This window comes from Cupressus sempervirens, chromosome 5, assembly GCF_028749045.1.
Source record: "Cupressus sempervirens isolate cs-2001-9-10 chromosome 5, ASM2874904v1, whole genome shotgun sequence".
In the NCBI taxonomy this organism is placed as follows: domain Eukaryota; kingdom Viridiplantae; phylum Streptophyta; class Pinopsida; order Cupressales; family Cupressaceae; genus Cupressus; species Cupressus sempervirens.
The window spans coordinates 299,783,651-299,794,338 of NC_143122.1; the positions used below are offsets into that span (position 1 = coordinate 299,783,651).

Genomic DNA, 10,688 nt, shown 5'->3' on the forward strand with positions numbered 1-10,688 from the left:
AAGATGTTCAATATGGAGAAAACAAAACTGGTGGGCACCCTAATGGTGACTGGTTGTAAGTTGTTAAAAGAAGATGAAATCCTTGAAGTGAATAAGATAACTTACCTATCTATGATTGATGAATTGTTGCATATTGTGCACAATAGACTGGACATCACACAACCAGTTGAAATAGTGGCCATATTTTTTGCCAACCCAGAAGAGTCACACATACTAGTGAAAATAATCTTTAGAGGGTAAAAGCACAAACTTGTGTCACCTTTTTATAAAGAAAAGGATATTGTAACTTAAATTGTTCAACTTTAACAACATAAAAGTGGCATTTATGTTTAGAATTTGAAGATGATGTAAACTGATGAAATGTGTAAAATTGGATGAAGTTAATGTCTGTACTTTAAAAAAAAAATTGAAAAAGAATTTTTGCATTTAAATTTTTTTAAATTCTATTTAATTTATTTTTTAAATGCTAAAAATATAGAGTTTCATTCCCGCCAAACAAATATATGCAAATAATAATATTTTGCTCTGATTTTGTATTATGTTATAGTTGACATGTATAGCTAGTGGATAAAAAATTTGATTTTTGATGTATATTTTTTCAGTTATAAGTGTTCAAAGTTGAACTTATTAGAAATTGACAACTTTTTTTCCTGCCAAAATTTTCCATAAAATCTACATATTTTTGCAAACAAATTACATATTCTTGAAGAACACTCTCTCCTATAGAGGTACGTATAAAATTTTAAGTTTTTGAACACGATTTACTATTTTTCCCTTTTTTGAAGTGACATCTTCCTGAATCTTAAAATACCTACTTGTAATATTTAAAAATTATAACATATTATAACTACTCAAAATACTATAAAATTTATATGACCATAATCTTGACTCTAAGCTCTACAAAAAGGTACTTTTACTTTTTCGAGAAACTTCATTTTAGATGGAGAAATAATCCTTGGAAGGGAGAGGTTTTTAGAAACTGCAGTTTTTGCTTGTGTAGCTGCCACATAAGATGCCACATAGATAGTTGTGGCTGAAACCATTATGACTGAAAGGGTTTCAACCGTAACCCAAGCTGACCTAACACACCCGCCAGCGATTACATGACAACTTCATATCAAAAAAGAGTATTTTTCTCATAATTTGGAAATCAAATAAATAGCGAAAAAATTAAGCAATTGTTTGGGAAATAAATATTTTTTGAAGTAGTTTTCATCAGTTTTTTCATGGAGTTGAAAGGAAATTACAAAGGATCATCCTTAAGGTATGTTTTTTTCATCTAGTTATTTTTGTACTCTAAATTGAAGCATTGAATTTTATTTAGTGGAATTTAAATTAAAATATATTTATTAGATCAAAGCATTTAATCAGGCATAAAAAGGCTAGATTAAGGAAATATGATAGAATAAGAGATGACAAAATGAAAGGTCATACAAAACATAAGCTAAATCAACATATTGAAGTTCATGAAGAGGATGAGATTCAAGAAGATGAAATGTATTTAAACTCAAGTACCTATAAGTATAATTGTATATTAAAATAATAATAACTTAAACATAGATATATATTTACTATAGCATCATGTAATGCTCTGCCGATCTGACTAATATTAGAATTGTATAGTGATAAAACATGATTAGTGTCTAAATTGATTGTCTCATTTGTAAGCATAGTGGTAAAAAAACATCAGTGTATTGTAGGGGCTAGAGTAGAGGGGGGTGTTGTAGGACGCACTATAGGGCCATGAGTAGGGGGGGTACTATAGGAGGTTTTGTAGTGGCCTGAGTAGGAGCAGGTGTTGTAGAAGGTGCATGAATATCCTCCTATCTCTGTGAACGCTATAATCCTATTGGACGTGAGAGAATGTAGTAGATGTATCCAGCAATGCCACTAAGAGGAATCCCTGTGAATGTCAATAAGGATTGATATGAACCGAGAAGATCACTAGCTAAATATGATGCCATACGACACAATTCATCCATATCTGATAAAGAACAAACCTCTAGTGGAGAAGGTATGTATGTTATCTTGTATGCATCATCAAGTCCTATACTAGAGGTTGCAGTTGTTGAAATGGTACCATGAGACCACAACATATATCTCCCACATCGATCAAACAACATCTCCTACAACTGTGTAGCCACTATGGAAATGATAAAATATATCTAAATCATAACTATATCATCTAGAACACTCAAACTTATAACAGCCATCACTAGACCTTGTGGCATAATCAAAAGGTTTGGACCCACCATTTCCCATTTATAAATGGGTGCATGGGTGTTCGCAAATCTAAACATGTCTAATAATCTACCTAGGCCTTGCCCAACATGACCTAGAAAATTTGTATAATCTACATCATAGTGTAAATGAAATTTTGTAAATAAATGTTTGCATAAATATAGGGGGAAATGATCCTTATGTGGCCATCTCTAATGTGCAACTATCTAGCGAGGATATATAAATGGTGCAGCAAACTCATTTATACACTTCATATGCCAGTAACCTCTAACCCTTATTAATGTTTATATAAAAGGGAAACATGGTCTTCACCAAAGTAGTGGAGACATCTATATCAACCTACCTATACTTCAGAGTTCAAGTGACATTGCGAGAAAGAGAAGAATAAAAAGACTCAATGCTGATATCATCATATGGGTTGTATGATTCAATTTTTTGAATCATATGATAGAAGTCACTCCCTATTAGGGAGGGTGGTATAAGTCAAGAGTGTAGAATCTAGGACCTCAATAGAATGAGATAACCTTACAATGATATCTCTAAATAACTGCTCTCTCCTCAATAGATGATGTCACTCTGCGTGTTGTACTAGACTCAACACTACCACCCCCTCCGTGAACACTACCCTCCATTGAGGATGCAGCTAGGTGCATCTCAAGTACTAGATGTCATAATGTATGATGTATGTAAAGATGTGTATGTCTATAAATCAAGCTAAGATGCAAGTATGACAAAGATATATCTGCACATGCACATATGTACACATATACATACAACCTAAATAAAAATAATCAAGTTTTAATTTACAACATATAGGTATTGTACCATCGTGTATATGCACTATTTAACCAAATCTAAGTTGAACAACTTAAAATTTTAGATCATTTTAAAACACACACACACACACACACACACATATATATCAACAATGTATAGCTCATCTATTTGAACATTAGTTTGAACAACTAAGTTAATTTGAACACGTTTTCTAGGTTTGATGTTGAGATGGAACTTAACTCTAGTATATATATTTGAACAACTAGGTTGGTCCTCTAGATTTTACATTTATATCTTTTGAAATTAGTTAACTTTTAGTTCTAAGTTTGAACAACTAAGTAATTCTAGTTTAGGTCTACCTGATGTTTGACTATGTTAGTTCTATAACTTAAATGTTAGATATGTTGGATTCTAGGTTTACTAAGTTAACTTCTTCTAAAATACAATTAACTAGTTACATTAATCTAAGATAACCAGGCCCTCTAAGGAAGATTTTTGACGAGTCAACAGTGGTGGAGGATGGCGTGCGTCTGCGTTTTGGTGCCGAGCTAGGGCAGCCGTGCCCTAGCTCGTTCCTCTGTTTTCTATGCGTGTAGCTGCGGTGGACGGTTGTTTGCCTGCGTAGAGGAGGGTTGGTTGCGGATTGGGGGTCTTTGGAAGGTTGACCGAATTTTTCATTTGCTTGCGGGCTGTGGGGCACTGAATCGTGGGGTGCCTGTTCTGCGGTCCACAGCGACGACCATTCCAGGTCTGCGAAGACATGGCTCGGGGTGAGCCATCTATGGTTACACCTGATACCACTTTACATGATGTGGAGGACATGCATCTGCCAAATCAAGGGGCAAGGATGTTTGATAATGTTCTATATTCTCAGAGCTCAGGGGCTACAGAATCAAATCCGTCTGGAGGATCTCGCATCACGAAGATTAACGGGTGCCTTGAACGATGCAAAGAAAGACCTAAATTGTTGATCCCATATGAAATGATTGTGGAAGACGTCGAATATTATACAAAGCACTCGCTGTATTGCAAATTCTTAGGCTTAAGAGTATCCCTTCAATTTCTGGAGAACTGGGCCCGAAGAGTCTGGGAACCAGAGGGGGAAATGGAGGTCACGCTGCTTGCAAATAACTTTTTTATGGTTACATTCACCTGCATGGCTGATCGGAATAGGGTTTTTGAAGGCGGACCCTATTTTTACAACCAGGTTGGGCTATTCGTCAAACCTTGGCATGCAGGTTTTAACCCCTCTGAGGAGCTTCCAAATCGGGTCCCAGTGTGGGTTAGGCTTCCCAGATTTCCAATTGAGTGTTGTCGGGAAGATGTTCTTTATATGCTCGCATCGATGTTGGGGAAACCAGTGGGGCCTTCAACTCAAACCCTGGGAAAGCGGGTGATGACCTTTGCTCGAATTTGTGTGGAGCTCGATTTGAGCAGACCATTGCCAGATGCGATAGAGATGCATGCAGGTTCACATTCTTGGGTGCAGCAGTTGGATTATGAGACCCTTCCTTTTCGATGTCGTCTGTGTCATGAGTACGACCACCTGCTGCGTAGGTGTCCGAAGGCTAAACCAATGGATCAGCAACCTTCATCTCCTTCTCGCATCATTCCAAGTGTTGATAAGGGGAAGAAGCCAACCTCTGGCGGGGGTAAGGATGCTGAGGGTTTTGTTCAGGTTAAGGCTAGGAACCGTAATAGAGGACAGAAGAGAACTCTGATGGAGAGACAAGAGGAGGATACCTTTAACAGATTTGAGGTCCTGGATGAATTGGGACAGCATGAAGGCATTACAGGTCTTACCAATATGGACCATATTGGTGTGGAGTCTGACTTGGAGATTGGTTCTACCATTCCCCTACTTGCTCCACAGGTGGAACCCACAATGCCTATGGTCACAGAGGGGCAGGCAGAGGTTCAGGTGCTTTTGGGATCAAATGCTGGTTTGGGTCAAGGAGAAGTGGGGGCTGCCCTTCCAATCCGAAACATTGTCTCTGAAATGGAAAAGCGTGGTAAATCTTCTCCTCATTTGGGTATTCTTTAGAAGGATGCCAAGAAGGGGGTCTGTGAGAAAAGTGGCAAAGGTGGGCGCAAGAAGGACATAGAGAAGATTAAGATGATTGGGGAGAATTTAGGTCCTCCTTATCCTTGGTCTCTCTATGCCATGAGTCGGGTGAGTCAGTTCTTTTTTCCAATGTTTATGCTCTAGTTGAATTCCAAGGTAAGACTCTTACATGGAATAATATTCATTTTGTTCGTGGCCTTTTTCCTTATCTGCCATGGATTATTGCTGGTGACTTTAATGCTATTTTGGATCTCTCTGAAAAACGGGGGGGTATTGCAAGACTTGAGCCATCTTCTGTGCTTCTACGGGATAATATCTCGGCTCTCAATCTCGTGGATATTAAGCCTAGTAATGGCCAGTTCACCTGGAATAATAGAAGGACAGGAGATAGTTGCATTGCTGAACGATTAGACCGTTTCATGGTGTCCTATTTTTGGGTGGGTGGATTGTGGTCATCCAAATCTGAGATATTAGATTGGAGAGGGTCGGATCATTGGCCCATTAAGTTAGCTATCTCTTCGAATCGGCCACCTCAGAAGTCTCCTTTTAAATTCCAGCTCATGTGGTTGAGGGACCCAGATCTATATGGTTGTGTGGCTGAGTGGTGGAGGGTTGGCAGACCTGCCTTTGGTACAGCTATGTATATTTTTGCTAAACTCCTTCAATATGTCAAGTATCAGCTTAAACGATGGAACAGGTATAGCTTTGGAAATATGTTTCAGGAAAAATATGTGGCCCAAGCTAAGTTGAATGATATTACCAGGTTGATTAGGGAGGATGGGGTGTCAGAGTATTTATTGCGGGAAGAAGCTAGTGCTCTGAAAACCTTGGAGGAGTGGGAGCTGAGAGAGGAAATCTATTGGAAACAGAAAGCTAGGATTGACTGGATTCAAGCAGGTGATAAGAATACTGCTTTCTTCTTCAATTCTGTGAGGGCTAGGCGTCATGGTAATTTCATATCTACTTTGGTGACTGATAGTGGTGAGGTTCTCTCTTCATCTCAAGATATTTTCAGCGAAGCTGTACAATATTTTGCTTCTTTATTTAGGGAGGAACAACTGGGGGTCTCAGTTGAGGAGGCACAAGTCCTTTCTTGTATCCCTTCTCTAGTCTCTTTGGAAATGAAAGAGCATCTTATGAGTGCCATATCTTTGGAGGAGTTAGAGAGGACTGTTTTCCAGATGAAGAAAGGGAAAGCTCCGGGTCCTGATGGCTTTCCGATTGAATTCTTCCAAGAATTTTGGGATATTATCAAGTTAGATTTATTGGCAGTTGTTCAAGAATCTCAGACGAACAAGCAAATGCTTCGGGCCCTGAACTCTACCTTCCTTGCTCTCATTCCCAAAGGGGAAAGGGCTGACCGGTTAAGTCAATTCCGCCCTATCTCCCTTTGCAATGTTGTTTATAAAATCATATCTAAGCTGATCGCCGACAGATTAAAAAAGTGGCTTCCCTTGTTAATTTTTGAGGAACAAAGTGGATTTGTGACGGGCCGCCAGATATTGGATGGTGTGGTCGTGGCAACTGAGACTATTCATTCCATGGCCAAATCTAAAGATAAGGCAATGTTCATTAAGCTGGATATGGCTAAGGCATATGATAGAGTCTGTTGGTCATTTCTCCAAAAAGTTTTGAGAGCTTTTGGTTTTGCGGAGGAATGGATCCAGTGGGTTATGAGTTGTGTGAATTCAACCTCTTTTTCAGTCTTGATTAATGGAGAACACTCTGATCTTTTTGTTGCTTCTCGGGGATTACGGCAAGGTGACCCCCTTTCTCCCTATTTGTTTCTTCTTTTGGCTGAAGGTTTGGGTCATTTGATAAAAAAGAATGTTGAAAGGGGCATCCTTCAGGGATGGCAATGGGGAGGAAGTCTTCCTGTGCAATCTCACCTACAGTTTGTGGATGATACAGCTTTGATGGGCATGGCTACCATCTGTGAAGCTTCTAATATTCGTAAGGTTTTGGATGTTTATCTGGCCGCTTCTGGACAGTTGATTAATGAAGGAAAATCATCCATTTTTTTCTTCAACACTCCGCTTTCTATCCAAAGGCGAATCACTCGTATTCTTAGATTCCAAATCGGAAGTCTTCCTTTGCTCTACCTTGGCATTCCGATCTCAAGGGGTAGGCAGTCTCGAGAATCCTGGCAGGATATTTTGGACAAGTTCCGTGTCAAAGTTACTCATTGGACCCACCGCTGGCTTTCCTTTGCTGGTCGGGTCCAGCTTCTTCAATCTATGATTCAGGCTCTTCCGCTTTATAGGAGTATGGTTCAGGTGGCACCGATGAGCTTTGTCAAGGACTTGGACTCCCTTGCAAGACAATTTTTGTGGGCTGGTAATTTATCTTCGACTAAATGGAGCCTTGTTAGATGGGAGGTTGTCTGTAGACCAAAACAATTTGGTGGTCTTGGTTTACGACAATCGCTACTTACTGGTACTGCCCTGGCTGCCAAATTATTTTGGCGTTGGTGTGTGGAACAAGACCAGGTTTGGGCCAGAATTTTGACTCAGAAGTATCTTCCTGGTATCCCTCAAAAAGATATCCCACGGTATAGTTTGGGTGGGAAAGGTTCGATGATTTGGAATACTCTCAAGAGAGGAGCTGCTCTTATTAAGGGTGGCTTATTTTGGATTTGCAAAGGTGGCTCAGAGGCACAGTTCTGGTATGATGCTTGGGATGGCTATCCTCCCATTGTCACTCAATATCCTCATTTGCACATTTTGGCTCAGAGATTTTGTGATGCTGGTTGGTCAAGGGTGCGAGACTTTAAGTCTTTTTCCCTTCATGGCCAACTGGTGGAGGCAAGTTGGAAGAACCCCAGGGAATGGCCTATTCCTGGTTTTGAAGTGGAGCGTGCTGAGCTCCTGTACATTCTTTCTAGGAGAAGTTGTAGTGCTCTGATGGGAGATGATGTGTTGGCTTGGTCCCCTAATCCCAAGGGTGCTTATACTGTTTCCTCCGGGTATCAGGAGTTGCTCTCCCAACAGCTGGTGGGGGAGGAGGTTCCATGGTGGAAGAAAGCTTGGAGTAGGTTTTCTTGGCCTAAATGTAACTATTTCATTTGGACTCTGGTCCGGAACAGATGCCTGACTTGGGACAATATTCGCAAAAGGGGTTTCTCAGGCCCTTCGAGATGTGTCCTTTGCAGTAGCGAGGAGGAAGACTCTTCTCATTTGTTCTTCCGGTGCTCTTTCACCCTGCAGTTATGGCATCTTTGGTGGAATGTTTGGAAACACCCATGCATTCATGCCTCCTCCCTGGCAGATTTTTGGATGAGTTTGGGGAGGCCTCCTTCTATGGCCCCCTTCCTGCAAGAGGTTTGGTACGCTGGGCCTATCTTTTTGCTATGGCAAGTCTGGCTGGAACGTAATCGTAGAATTTTCCGGGGAGAAACTTTGGAAATTCATCAAGTTTGGAATAGAATTTTGGGAATGATTCAGGAAACAGTCTTGGCTAAGAGTGAGATAATGTTGCCACTTAAGTGTGATGATGCTGCGATGGTTGATAGGCTCGGAATAAAAGGAATATCTCCAGTGTCTTCCTGTGTTAGGAGGGGTAGAAAAACGAAGCAAAAAGTGCAAAGGATGGGGAAATGGATGGCTCCTCCTGCTGGCATTCTCAAAATTAATACTGATGGTTCGTCCAGGGGAAATCCGGGGCCGGCTGGAATAGGTGGGATTGGTAGGGATTCTTCTGGTTTGGTGGCTTTTATTTTCTCAGTCAATAAAGGAATGCAGACTGTTAACAGTATGGAAGGTTTGGCTATTCTTTATGCTTTGAAGCGGGCGTATGCCATTGGGTGGCGTAAGGTGATTTGCGAATCTGATTCTCAGGTTTTGGTGAATCTTCTCCTTGAGAGGAAGAGTTTGAATGTTAGTTGGCAATTGTCTTTAATAGTGCAACAGATCTTACAGATTAGTGCTATGGTGGATTCAGTGTCATACTCCCATATCCCAAGGGAGTGGAATAGTGCGGCGGATAGTTTGGCTAAATGGGTTTCTGGGAACTTCGATGGTTGGAGGATTGATGAGTGGGAGCAATTACCAGGGGAATTATGTCAGGAATTGGAGAGTATTTTGACAGAGGATATCAATGGAGTCAGAGAGAGATGATGTAGACTTTTGATTCTTTTGGGGCTTTGGCCCTATCTTGTTTTGTACTACTTTGTTCTAAGTTTCAATAAAGTTTTTACCCCTCTTTTTTCAAAAAAAAAATAAAAAAATCTAAGATAACCAAGTCTAATCCATGACTATAATTAACTAATGTTAAATTTGACTATACTTATCTACAATTTATCTGTGTCTATGATTAACTATATATCAAATTGCAAGACTATAGTTATCTACGTTGAATCTACACCTATGGTTACTTAGATTAAATTTAACTCTATAATTTTGTAATGTATTTAATCTATCTAACATATAATAACAATAAATAAATAAATAAAACCAATCTAACTAATAAATCTAACTAACTAACTAATAAAACACTTTAAAAACAATAAATCTAACTAATATTAACATATAATAACTTAAAAAAACTTAACCAAATTTTTAAAAAAATCACAAAAAAATTGTACCTACCTCTTATGGCCAAAACACCCTAACTCGCTCCACAAGCTCCGAAAGTTGCTATAGTGAAAATGACCTGCTAAGGGTCACCACAACAAATATATATTTTCTATGTACCATTTTGGCCAAAAGGGTTATGGTTGAAAGGGTTTTGACTATAAACTTTAAGCCACCTTCGCAACATGTTAACACCAAGTGGCCCCACGCATGTATATGACCAAAAATGTTTCGGTGGTAACTATTTGACCATAACCCTTTCGGTATTAACCTTGTTAGATATCCTAAAGGGTGACATAGGTTTGTGCTTTTATCATAGATATCTAAAGGGTACTAAACAATATGGCCTAGACTTGTGCTGATTGGGTAGGGAACATAGATGATAGAAAGAGAATGAATGGTGGTGCATTATTTCTTGGAGGAAGATTGATTGCATGGGCTAGCAAGAAGAAAAAATTCATATCACAGTCAATAGAAGAAGTAGAGTACATTACCATAGCAATGAATTGTACTCAGTTTTTTTTGAATCAAATAACTACTTGAACGAATTCAAGAGAAGATGGAGAAACCGATGGTTATCAACTATGATAACACAAGTGCAATCAACATATTAAAAAAAACACTAATGCACTCGAAGAGAAAGCACATATCAATAAAGTATCAATTTTTGAGAGAGAAAGTGCAAGAAAAAGAGGTAAGGTTGGAATATGTACCAACTAAGAAATGACTAGTTGATATATTCACAAAAGCCTCTTCAAAAGGATACCTTCGAATATCTGGGAGAGAAGTTAGGGTTATTACCCATATTATGTCTAAAGTAAGATAATGAAGTAGGCATCAATCCATGTTCCATAAATAAACAATTGAAAAATATGGATTGATGAGCAATGGAGACTACTCCATAGGAGGAGCAGTCACAAAGTTAAGATGCATGTTTTTGGCATAGTTGTCAAAGGGGGAGAAGTTGAGAAGCAAAAAAAGAGAAATAAAGGAGGGAGAAAAGAAAAGAAAAATTGAGAAGCAGAAGAAGAAGA

The 10,688-nt window shown here is 39.1% G+C and overlaps 1 protein-coding gene across 1 annotated transcript; it reads left to right on the forward strand.

The window, feature by feature from the left end:
- The first annotated feature begins 3,778 nt into the window (after positions 1-3,778).
- On the forward strand, positions 3,779-9,198 carry LOC149555766 (uncharacterized). Its single transcript, XM_089829520.1, has 2 exons — positions 3,779-5,030; positions 5,228-9,198. Exons 1-2 carry the CDS (start codon positions 3,779-3,781, stop codon positions 9,196-9,198), a joined length of 5,223 nt encoding a protein of 1,740 aa, XP_089685646.1.
- The last annotated feature ends 1,490 nt before the right edge of the window (positions 9,199-10,688 follow it).